This window comes from Hyla sarda, chromosome 9, assembly GCF_029499605.1.
Source record: "Hyla sarda isolate aHylSar1 chromosome 9, aHylSar1.hap1, whole genome shotgun sequence".
NCBI classification, from domain to species: domain Eukaryota; kingdom Metazoa; phylum Chordata; class Amphibia; order Anura; family Hylidae; genus Hyla; species Hyla sarda.
Genome location: NC_079197.1, coordinates 17,043,132 through 17,055,920, shown reverse-complemented (window position 1 = coordinate 17,055,920; position 12,789 = coordinate 17,043,132). Strand labels below are relative to the sequence as shown.

Below are 12,789 nucleotides of genomic sequence, written 5' to 3'. Positions count from 1 at the left end.
AGCCAAAAAAACTAGATGTGAACAGCGACTTATCTCTGCTACATCTGTATGTTGGAGAACGGCCGCCAATACCATGTGATTTGCGCCTGCACATCTCATGGGGTTAAGAAACTTTCCCGGAAATTCCTTCAATATTCCACGTCAAACGCAGTATGGAATTTCCCATGAAACAACGGCTGCGGCTTATCTTACCCACAATCCACTCCCCAAAGCTTTATCTACGTTCTATAGAAGTAACCTGATATCGCTATTTGCAACGCAACGTGTGCAGCTTCACCTCACATCCGCGTCTGGCTCAACCCTGCAGGTGTGAACGAAGGATGACTGGAGAAGAGATTCAAGCATAGATGCTTTCCTTCACAAACAGCGCCACACCTGCCCTCAGGTCGTGTGTGGTATTACAACTCAGCTCCATTCACTATGACAGAGCTGAACTGCAATACGGCGCACAGCCTGAGGACCGGAGTGGCGCCGTTTCTGGAAGAAAGATGCCATGTTTTTATTATCTAATAGTGGATAAAAATCAGCTCTATTCATTTAGGCTGCAATACCGCGCACAACCTGAGGACCAGAGTGGCGCTGTTTCTGAAAGAAAGCAGCTATGTTTTTATTTTATTTTTTATATTGGATAAAACTCTGCTCCATTTACATCAATGGAAGAGATGCAATACCGTGCACAAGCTGAGGACTAGAGTGGCACTGTTTCTGGAGGAAAGTTTTTTAATTTTGTAAAAAAAAATTTAAGATTGCATAAAACATTTAACTCCTACACTGCTGGGACGTCCCCAGACAAGTTATTAGTTGTGGCACAGAACTAAACGGTGCGTGAAACGTCTCGGCTAAAAAGGAAGCTGATGTCTTATTCTGGATCCTAATAAATTATAGATAGTCAGAAATGGCAAAATCGGATCATTTGGACGACAGCGGTTCCACGCGGCGTATGGTATGGCGTGTTTTTTTTATTTTAGAATGTTTGCATGGATAAAGAATTATCTGGAAGGTAAAGTGACAGGTCTATCAATCATTCAGGAAACACAACACGGACAAGAGTCACTAACTTGCAGGTCAGATTCCACAGTGAAGCACATGAGAAAGTCATCTGTCTTTACCGGTGTTTCGGTAAAAAACTACAACTCCCAGCATGCCTTGAGAGTCGTGCAGAGGCACCCTGGTTGGGAAACACTGGAATAGTACTATCTCTTGAGCTATTTCCAACCAGTGTACCTCCAGCTGTTGTAAAACTACAACTCCTAGCATGCTGGGAGTTGCAGTTTTGCAACAGCTGGAGGCACCCTGGTTCTAAAACACTGCACTATTATATAAAGCAACCAGTGCAAAACTACAAATCCCAGCATGCCCGGACAGCCTTTGGCAGTCCGGACATGCTGGGAGTTGTAGTTTTGCAACAGCTGGAGGCGCTCTGGTTGGGAAACACTGCACTATTTAATAAATCAGCGTTTCCCTGGGCTCTCAGGGCATGCTGGAAGTTGTAGTTTTGCACTGGTTGCTTTATAAAATAATGCAGTCTGGGCATGCAACCGCTGTCCAGGCATGCTGGGAGTTGTAGTTTTGCAACAGCTGGAAGCACCCTGGTTGCAAAACACTGCACTATTTTATATAGCAACCAGGGAAAAAACTACAATGCCCAGCATGCTCTGACAGCCTTTGACTGTCCGGGCATGTTGGGAGTTGCAGTTTTGAAACAGCTGGAGGCACCCTGGTTGGGAAGCATTGGAATAGTGCAATCTGGTCTACAGGGTATATGGTGTAGGCAGACAGACCACAATGTACATGAGATGAGTAAGGAATATGGGAGAGAGAGAGATGCGGCTTTGCAGATGAAGCGACATTTACATGTTAATCTTCCCAATTATGTAGCAGAATAGTGACAGAGCTATGGGGGGCCGTATAACACCGGGGGGGGGGGGGGGTCCTGATGCCCCATATGCCTCCTTGCTGGACATAGCAGCATGCCCTGAGAGCAAAGGGGAATGCTGCTTTATGAAGTGCAGTGTTTCCCAACTAGGGTGCCTCCAGCTGTTGCAAAACTACAACTCCCAGCATGCCCAGACAGCCGTTGGCTGTCCGGGCTCGCTGGGAGTTGTAGTTTTGCAACAGCTGGAGGTGCACTGGTTGCAAAATACTGCACTACTTCATAAAGCAGAATTCCCCTGTGCTCTCAAGGCATGCTGGGAGTTGTAGTTTTGCAACAGCTGGAGGCACCCTGGTTGGGAAACACTGGACTAGAGACTAGAACGTTAAAACAGATTTGTAAATGACTTCTATTTAAAAATCTTAATCCTTCCAGTACGTATCAGCTGCTGTATGCTCCACAGGAAGTTCTTTTCTTTTTGAATTTCCTTTCTGCCTGACCACAGTGCTCTCTGCTGACACCTCTGTCCATTTTAGGAACTGTCCAGAGCAGGAGCAAATCCCCATAGCAAACCTATCCTGCTCTGGACAGTTCCTAAAATGGAAAGAGATGTCAGTAGAGAGCACTGTGGTCAGACAGAAAGGAAATTCAAGAAGAAAAGAACTGCCTGTGGAGCATACAGGAGCTGATAAGTACTGGAAGGATTAAGATTTTTAAATAGAAGTAATTTACAAATCTGTTTAACTTTTTGGAGCCAGTTGAGATATATATATATATATATATATATATATATATATATACATACACACACATACATACACATTATAAAGTTTTTCCTTGGATAACCCCTCTAACATTGCATATTTTTAAACCATTCTTACACATCAAAATGCGCACAAAATGGTGAAGATTTATCTGCGGATCGCCTGTGGATTTGTTACGGCCCCATAGGAGCTTGTGGTTGCCAGCAAGGTTGTATCTGTGCACTACAAGTCCCAGCATGCACATGGGACTCGATGGTAAAGAAGTAAAACCTACTAGAAGCCTTCAGACTCTTTCATTTGTGGCGAAGCGTTTGGCGCAGTCTACCCAGAGCCGAGCGCAGGGAGGGATTATGTAAGAAGTGTAAAGGGCAGGTTGGGACCAGCAGGTACCAGCCTCACCTGTACAAACATAAGCAGCGCCCGGCCCGGCGTACACGTGTGCGGCTCCTACCTGTGAAGTGCCGCGTCATGGAAACCTACGCAATCCTGTATGGAAATGTACAGCTTTACCGAGACAGTTATAACCAAAGAAGTAGATTGTGCACGTCATCACCGGGAAATGAGAAACCCGTCGGCTAAATGTGTAGAAACGGAATAATGATTTTACACAGTAATCAAGGCAGTAAAGTAAAGACCCCCTCCCCGGTAACCACAAGCCCCCGATCCGTCCTCTCCCGTCAGGTGGCTACAGAGTCTATTCAGCCGTTTCTCAGTTACATCTGTTTCTTTCTTTTCTGCTTTTCCGAAAGTAACAAAAGGCCGTCATTACCGCTCCCCCGGGGGTTATCGCCCCACATTTCCCAGGCTCCTGAATAACAAATCTGCCTAGTTATGTGAGGCTGAATCCTGCGCTCCCATGGCACACTTGTCATTCAGGACTTGTCAGGTTGTCACCCAACTTTCCCAGAAACAGAGATAATAAAAAGTATAGCTGTATAAAGAATGGCTGAGGAGATGAAGAATGGAGGGGGGGGGGGGTAAAAGGAGGCGGACATCGTCTATTCTATGTCATAATTTCATGTGTCTTACAGCAGATGAAGCAGATCTGAGTTTGTCACTGATCACAATACACAGACACATAACAACCTAAGAAACCTACAGCAGCCACAACGGCAAGAGACAAATTCAGCTCTGCTACATCTTAGGGATCAACTTTATATGTATGATGTCTTATATACTATTACCCCTGTATATTACCCCCTGTATGATATCTTATATACTATTACCCATGTATATTAACCCTGTATATTACCACTGTATGATATCTTATATACAATTACCCCTGTATATTAACCCTGTATGATATCTTATATACTATTACCCCTGTATATTAACCCTGTATGATATCTTATATACTATTACCCCTGTATATTAACCCTGTATGATATCTTATATACTATTACCCCTGTATGATATCTTATATACTATTACCCCTGTATGATATCTTATATACTATTACCCCTGTATGATATCTTATATACTATTACACCTGTATATTACCCCTGTATGATATCTTATATACTATTACCCCTGTATATTACCCTTGTATATTACCCCCTGTATATTACCCCTGTATGATATCTTATATACTATTACACCTGTATATTACCCCCTGTATGATATCTTATATACTATTACCCCTGTATATTACCCCTGTATGACACCCTATATACTATTACCCCTGTATATTACCCCTGTATGACATCTTGTATACTATTACCCCTGTATGACATCTTATATACTATTACCCCTGTATATTAACCCTGTATGATATCTTATATACTATTACCCCTGTATATTACCCCTGTATGATATCTTATATACTATTACACCTGTATGATATCTTATATACTATTACACCTGTATATTACCCCTGTATGATATCTTATATACTATTACCCCTGTATATTACCCTTGTATGATATCTTATATACTATTACCCCTGTATATTACCCCTGTATGATATCTTATATACTATTACACCTGTATGATATCTTATATACTATTACCCCTGTATATTAACCCTGTATGATATCTTATATACTATTACCCCTGTATATTACCCCTGTATGATATCTTATATACTATTACCCCTGTATATTACCCCTGTATGATATCTTATATACTATTACCCCTGTATATTACCCTTGTATATTACCCCCTGTATATTACCCCTGTATGATATCTTATATACTATTACACCTGTATATTACCCCTGTATATCTTATATACTATTACCCCTGTATATTACCCCTGTATGACACCCTATATACTATTACCCCTGTATATTACCCCTGTATGACATCTTGTATACTATTACCCCTGTATGACATCTTATATACTATTACCCCTGTATATTACCCCTGTATGATATCTTATATACTATTACCCCTGTATATTACCCCTGTATGATATCTTATATACTATTACACCTGTATGATATCTTATATACTATTACCCCTGTATGATATCTTATATACTATTACACCTGTATATTACCCCTGTATATTACCCCTGTATGATATCTTATATACTATTACCCCTGTATGATATCTTATATACTATTACACCTGTATGATATCTTATATACTATTACACCTGTATATTACCCCTGTATGATATCTTATATACTATTACCCCTGTATATTACCCTTGTATGATATCTTATATACTATTACCCCTGTATATTACCCCTGTATGATATCTTATATACTATTACACCTGTATGATATCTTATATACTATTACCCCTGTATATTACCCCTGTATGATATCTTATATACTATTACCCCTGTATATTACCCTTGTATATTACCCCTGTATATTACCCCTGTATGATATCTTATATACTATTACCCCTGTATATTACCCTTGTATATTACCCCCTGTATATTACCCCTGTATGATATCTTATATACTATTACCCCTGTATATTACCCCTGTATATCTTATATACTATTACCCCTGTATATTACCGTTGTATGATATCTTATATACTATTACCCCTGTATATTAACCCTGTATCTTATATACTTTTACCCCTGTATATTACCCCCTGTATGATATCTTATATACTATTACCCCTGTATGATATCTTATATACTATTACACCTGTATATTACCCCTGTATGATATCTTATATACTATTACACCTGTATATTACTCCTGTATGATATCTTATATACTATTACCCCAGTATAGTAACCCTGTATATTACCCCTGTATGATATCTTATATACTATTACCCCTGTAGGATATCTTATATAATATTACCCCTGTATATTACCCCTGTATGACATCTTATATACCAGTGGTCTTCAACCTGCGGACCTCCAGATGTTGCAAAACTACAACTTCCAGCATGCCCGGACAGCCCTGTATGACAGCTTATATACTCTTACTGATTGTAATATGGCTCATATACCCTTACCCCTTGTTTGACAGCTCAATAACCCTTAACCAAATGTATTGCTCTTCATATGCACTTAACCCTTGATATGACAGCTTATATCATCACCCTAATTGTGGCAGCTCATATACCCTCACCCACGTGTTGCACCTTATATACACTTAACCCCTTTGTATGGCAGCTCATTTACCCTTTCCCATGTTGTCCTTTGCATGCACTTAACCCCTTGTGTAACAATTCCTATATTCCTCCTTCATGTGCATCATTAGTAATTTGTTCACCATTTGCACCACTAAAGCTCTATCAGGAATTCTACGGCCCATTAAAAAGGACAATATAACCTGTATTTACAGCCCAACAAACCAGGCCCATCTTACTTTCAATTGCAAACAGAAGTGGCCCTAGAAGAATGCTAAGTATATACCTAACAAAAGACACAATTGGGGGTATTGACATGTTGCTGGGGGTAAACAGTTCAGCTATTCAGACAGAAATGTTCAACCAAAAGACACTCAGGCAATGTTCACAGCCTTGACCGCTCACTACCCCTGCACCTACCTGCTCGACAAGCTGACAAAGTCCCCTCCGTCCAGCAGCCGGACCTTACAGAAGAGGACCCCATTCACAAAGGGGACGGCCGTCAGCTCTTCCAGGGTAAAGACCGTCTGGAACTTAAATTTTTTCTTCTTGGTCAGGAAAGCCATGAGGGACTCACCGAGACCAGGATATTTCTCCAAGCGTTAGGTTAAGAGAAAGCAGATGGGACTTGCAGAGTTGGGAAGGAGGAGGGGGGGGGGGGGGGGTCGGGAGGAATTTTCGCCCTTGTTTTAAAGCAAAGGCAAAAAGTCTGCAGCTTCGAAGTCTTTTATCGCCCGTCTATGTATCTGTGATCGGGGTGTCTGGCCCTTCTTCGGGAATGGATGCCCCAAGAACAGACTGAGAAGAGGAATGATCTTTGGAGCATCTCCAGGGGTAGAAGGACTGGACCCTCAAACTCCAAACCAGCAGAGATGAGGTCCCTTTAACTCTCGCTCTCTCCCTTGACTTAAGGAGGGGACAAGGTTTCTTCCTGACGTTACTTATCTCCAGCAGAGCGTGCGATCTGGTGTATTCGGGAGAGCGCTGCTGATCCTGCTCCTCCTGAGGCTGTGGAGGTTCAGCCAGTGATCAGTAGGAATCTGAACTCAACACTGGGCTCCGCAGACTCCTCCTCTACCGGCTCACTGGGAGGTGGAGGGGGAGGAGGGCGGCTTGTCTCTATCCAGAAGCCTTCTTCGTCTTCTTCTCATAGGCACATCATCACCCTCATCATCGGCAGCGCTGCAACAAAAAACAAACACATCACTGTCTGAGCAAGAGCCGGGAACAACAACAATCTGCTGGAAACAGAGACGTCAGCCTCCGGAGCTGAAATCAGGACCACGTCTTAGGACAGGACTCTATACAATCTATACCATTATCTATGACATGATACTTATATGGCGGTGACCTATACCGAAGCGTTTAGACTGAATTAATATAAGTAAGAACTCTGCAATCTTTAGGCCACTTAGTGTTCTTGGTAAATATTCCAACCTTTAACGTGTACCTGTCGTCAACAAAAAACGTTTTATATAATGTAGATAATACAATAATAAGTATATTTGTAATATACATTGGTTAAAAAATGTGTATAATTTTGTCCCTGCAGCTATTAACCATCTGTCTCTATGAGGAGTCCAAATACAGGAAGTGAGGGTGGACAAGCGGGTCTCTGTACACTGAGGACAAGCGGGTCTCTGTACACTGAGGACAAGCGGGTCTCTGTACACTGAGGACAAGCGGGTCTCTGTACACTGAGGACAAGCGGGGCTCTGTACCCTGAGGACAAGCGGGGCTCTGTACCCTGAGGACAAGCGGGGCTCTGTACCCTGAGGACAAGCGGGGCTCTGTACCCTGAGGACAAGCGGGGCTCTGTACCCTGAGGACAAGCGGGGCTCTGTACCCTGAGGACAAGCGGGGCTCTGTACCCTGAGGACAAGCGGGGCTCTGTACCCTGAGGACAAGCGGGGCTCTGTACCCTGAGGACAAGCGGGGCTCTGTACCCTGAGGACAAGCGGGGCTCTGTACCCTGAGGACAAGCGGGGCTCTGTACCCTGAGGACAAGCGGGGCTCTGTACCCTGAGGACAAGCGGGGCTCTGTACCCTGAGGACAAGCGGGGCTCTGTACCCTGAGGACAAGCGGGGCTCTGTACCCTGAGGACAAGCGGGGCTCTGTACCCTGAGGACAAGCGGGGCTCTGTACCCTGAGGACAAGCGGGGCTCTGTACCCTGAGGACAAGCGGGGCTCTGTACCCTGAGGACAAGCGGGGCTCTGTACCCTGAGGACAAGCGGGGCTCTGTACCCTGAGGACAAGCGGGGCTCTGTACCCTGAGGACAAGCGGGGCTCTGTACCCTGAGGACAAGCGGGGCTCTGTACCCTGAGGACAAGCGGGGCTCTGTACCCTGAGGACAAGCGGGGCTCTGTACCCTGAGGACAAGCGGGGCTCTGTACCCTGAGGACAAGCGGGGCTCTGTACCCTGAGGACAAGCGGGGCTCTGTACACTGAGGACAAGCGGGGCTCTGTACACTGAGGACAAGCGGGGCTCTGTACACTGAGGACAAGCGGGGCTCTGTACACTGAGGACAAGCGGGGCTCTGTACACTGAGGACAGGCGGGGCTCTGTACACTGAGGACAGGCGGGGCTCTGTACACTGAGGACAAGCGGGGCTCTGTACACTGAGGACAAGCGGGGCTCTGTACACTGAGGACAAGCGGGGCTCTGTACACTGAGGACAAGCGGGGCTCTGTACACTGAGGACAAGCGGGGCTCTGTACACTGAGGACAAGCGGGGCTCTGTACACTGAGGACAAGCGGGGCTCTGTACACTGAGGACAAGCGGGGCTCTGTACACTGGAGGACAAGCGGGGCTCTGTACACTGAGGACAAGCGGGGCTCTGTACACTGGAGGACAAGCAGGGCTCTGTACACTGGAGGACAAGCAGGGCTCTGTACACTGGAGGACAAGCAGGGCTCCGTACACTGGAGGACAAGCAGGGCTCCGTACACTGGAGGACAAGCAGGGCTCCGTACACTGGAGGACAAGCAGGGCTCCGTACACTGGAGGACAAGCAGGGCTCTGTGCACCGAGGACAAGCTGGGCTCTGTGCACCGAGGACAAGCAGGGCTCTGTGCACCGAGGACAAGCAGGGCTCCGTACACTGGAGGACAAGCAGGGCTCTGTACACCTAGGACAAGCAGGGCTCTGTACACCGAGGACAAGCAGGGCTCTGTACACCGAGGACAAGCAGGGCTCTGTACACTAAGAAAAAGCAGGACAGTGTGCACTGAGGCTCTATAACATGCTCCTGGCTCACACATCAGGATGATTGACAAACCAGGAGCCTGCACCGATCCCTGCTTGTCCTACCATCACTTCCTGTATTTGGACTCCTCATAGAGACACACAGGCAATAACTGCAGAGACAGCATCTTTTCACCCTGCAATCTCCAGAACGGGATCCCGGTGCTCTCAGTGAGGAGCGCGTGTCGTCTGCCAGTAGATTGCAAGCGTTCCATTCATTTCTATGTGAGTGACGATGATGCCCGAGAGCTGTACTGGTGTCTTTTCGGAGCTCCCATAGAAATGAACACTGTTTCTCGCTGGACACAATAGCGCAAAATATTTCAATAATTGTGATTCCTTCTTGAGTTATACTACTGTAAGCACACAGAAATGTCAGCCATTGGCCACAATGCAAACAAAATTTTTTTAATTATTTATATTTATATATTATATATATATTTATTTTTTATATATTATTAATAACAATAATAAATATATATATTTTTTAAATATATTAATAATATATATATATATATATATATATATATATATATACACACACACACACACACACACACACATATACACACACACACAGTTACATAATGGGTTTTATTTAGTTTTATGGTGGCCTTCTGTACAGGAAAGCACTGAATCTGCTGCAATTTCCATGGGCGTTTAAAGGAAATGTCTATATTATAGTACAATATTAACTTTCCCAAACCCGATTACTGTCTATCATACTGATAAAAACTTATTCCAACCTTCAAATGGGCAGCGGAGTTTACAATCTTATTTTCTTATATCAGGTTACCCTATAGAGAACCGGAGGCTATAACACATCATAATGCTCTGGTACAGTATTTCCCAAACAGGGTGCCTCCAGATGTGGCAAAACTACAACTCCCAGCATGCCCTGAGAGCCCAGGGGAAAATGCCACTTTATGAAATAGTGCTGTGTTTTGCAACCAGTGTGCCTCCAGCTGTGGCAAAACTACAACTCCCAGCATGCCTGGACAGCCGAAGGCTGTCCGGGCATGCTGGGAGTTGCAGTTTTGCAACAGCTGGAGGCACACTGGTTGTGAAACACTGGAATAGCACAATCTGCTCAGCTAGTCCGAGCTAGTGTGCCTCCAGCAGTTGCAAAACTACAACTCCCAGCATGCCCTGAGAGCCCAGGGGGAATGCTTTGGCTGTCCGGGCATGCTGGGAGTTGTAGTTTTGCAACTCTTACAGTAATTAAGCAGTTTGTAAACAGAGGAGAGTTTTCAACTAAAATGCAAACTGGATAATGCAAAGTATGTAAAGGAAACCAATGAAATCCATCCTGGGTGCCGTCTAGAGGTCTACTCTGGTGACTGGGTTCTGCTACAAATACTCATTGTTCTAAGGATAGGGATACGCATTACGGTATGGCTGCCCATACTCATACACAGCTCTCTGCTGCCACCTCTGTCCGTGTCAGGAACTGTCCAGAGTAGGATCAAATCCCCATAACAAACCTCTCCTGCTCCGGACAGTTCCTGACATGGACAGAGGTGTCAGCAGAGAGCACTGTGGTCAGACTGGAAAAAAAACTACACAACTTCCTCTGGAGCATACAGCAGCTGATAAGTACTGGAAGGATTAAATAAGAAGTAATTTACTAATCTGTTTAACTTTCTGGCACCAGTTGATTTAAAAAAAAAAAAAATAAATAAATTCCACCGGAGTAAATTCCACTAATTTACAAATCTGTATAACTTGCACCAGTTGTTTTTTTCCTCCAGAGTACCCCTTTAAGAGCCACAGCCTTTGCTTTTATTCCCTGATGGTGGTTGCAAAACCTATAAAAATCGCTTATTTATTGTTTTTAGCCAAGTGTCAAGGAGGTGGGACAGAGCTGCTCAAGTGCAACAGCCTGGCACATCTCCTCGCGCGCCATCACCTCCCAGCACATCCTTCACATACATGGCTCTGTAAATCAGTCAACGATAAACTGGAAGGTGAGCGAGAAGACATTCGAGGATGTGGCACTTAAGTAGATAGCCAAGTGTCAAGGAGGCGGGGCCTAATAAATAGGTTTGGCCTACACCATCAGCTTCGGGAAAGGTACAACTTGGTTTTATACCATAACAGTGTTTCCCAACCAAGGTGCCTCCAGCTGTTGCAAAACTACAACTCCCAGCATGCTCGGACAGCCTTCGGCTGTCCGAGCATGCTGGGAGTTGTAGTTTTGCAACAGCTGGAGGCATTTTGGTTGGAAGACACTGCCCTAAAAGCTATCCAATGGTGTGTGAAGCTCTAAGCAACAGATAGACCTGACAGATTGCCTTTAAAGGGGTACTCCCGTGGAAAACTTTTTTTTTTTTTAAATCAACTGGTGCCAGAAAGTTAAACCGATTTGTAAATGACTTCTATTAAAAATATCTTAATCCTTCCAGTACATTTTACGGGCTGTATACTAAAGAGAAATCCAAAAAAGAAATGCATTTCCTCTGAGGTCATGACCACAGTGCTCTCTGCTGACCTCTGCTGTCCATTTTAGGAACTGCCCAGAGTAGGAGAAGATCCCCATAGCAAACATATGCTGCTCTGGACAGTTCCTAAAATGGACAGCAGAGGTCAGCAGAGAGCAGTGTGGTCATGACCTCAGAGGAAATGCATTTCTTTTTTGGATTTCTCTTTAGTATACAGCCCCTAAAAAGTACTGGAAGGATTAAGATTTTTTAATAGAAGTAAGTCTGTTTAACTTTCTGGCACCAGTTGATTTAAAGAAAAAAAAAAAAAAGTTTAATCACGGGAGTACCCCTTTAAGGAGGGAACTAAAATACTGTGAATGCAAGAGAAAGTAAAGTTGGTTCTAGAGCGCCCCCAATGGCAGCTGAATAATCAACACCTCCCAAGACTGCGTGACACATTTGCATTCACATTTTGTTCTTCATTTTGAACAGTATTTATCTAGTTAATATAAAACAAAACTAAGAAGGATGTTGTCAGCCCAGGGCGGCAGCATTGTCTCCCGGCGGCACAAATACACGGGCATTATTGATCTTTGTACAGATACATGGTGCTTGTGCATTCAGGTGCTAAGAGACGGACGTCAGGGCAGAAGACATAACAAGTACAGAGCGTTCCACTCTGTTCCGACCGGCCCTTATACCTATCAATGTAACAAAAAGGAGATAGAAAGAAAACAATGGCTGATGTTCTTACGTTCCCGTATCCTAGTAAATCCACTCAGGTACTACAAATGTTTTCAAATCAACTGGTGCCAGAAAGTTATATAGATTTGTAAATTACTTCTATATAAAAATCTTAATCCTTCCAGTACTTATCAGCTGCTGTATGCTCCACAGGAAGTTCATTTCTTTTTGAATTTCCTTTCTGTCTGACC

General features: G+C 44.2%; 1 protein-coding gene across 3 annotated transcripts in view; it reads right to left on the bottom strand.

The window, feature by feature from the left end:
- The window catches only part of EEIG1 (estrogen-induced osteoclastogenesis regulator 1), a 73,030-nt gene that overhangs the window by 44,593 nt on the left and 15,648 nt on the right, over nucleotides 1-12,789 (bottom strand). The window contains exon 2 of one of the 3 annotated variants that reach the window (XM_056538944.1): nucleotides 6,604-7,365. The exons of 1 other annotated variant lie outside the window; for it this stretch is intronic. In XM_056538944.1, the coding sequence (XP_056394919.1) occupies nucleotides 6,604-6,749 (146 nt within the window). In that variant the 5' untranslated portion in view covers nucleotides 6,750-7,365. Of the gene's footprint in view, nucleotides 1-6,603; nucleotides 7,692-12,789 lie in introns of those variants that run through there. One more of the 3 variants, XM_056538946.1, reaches the window with a different exon arrangement.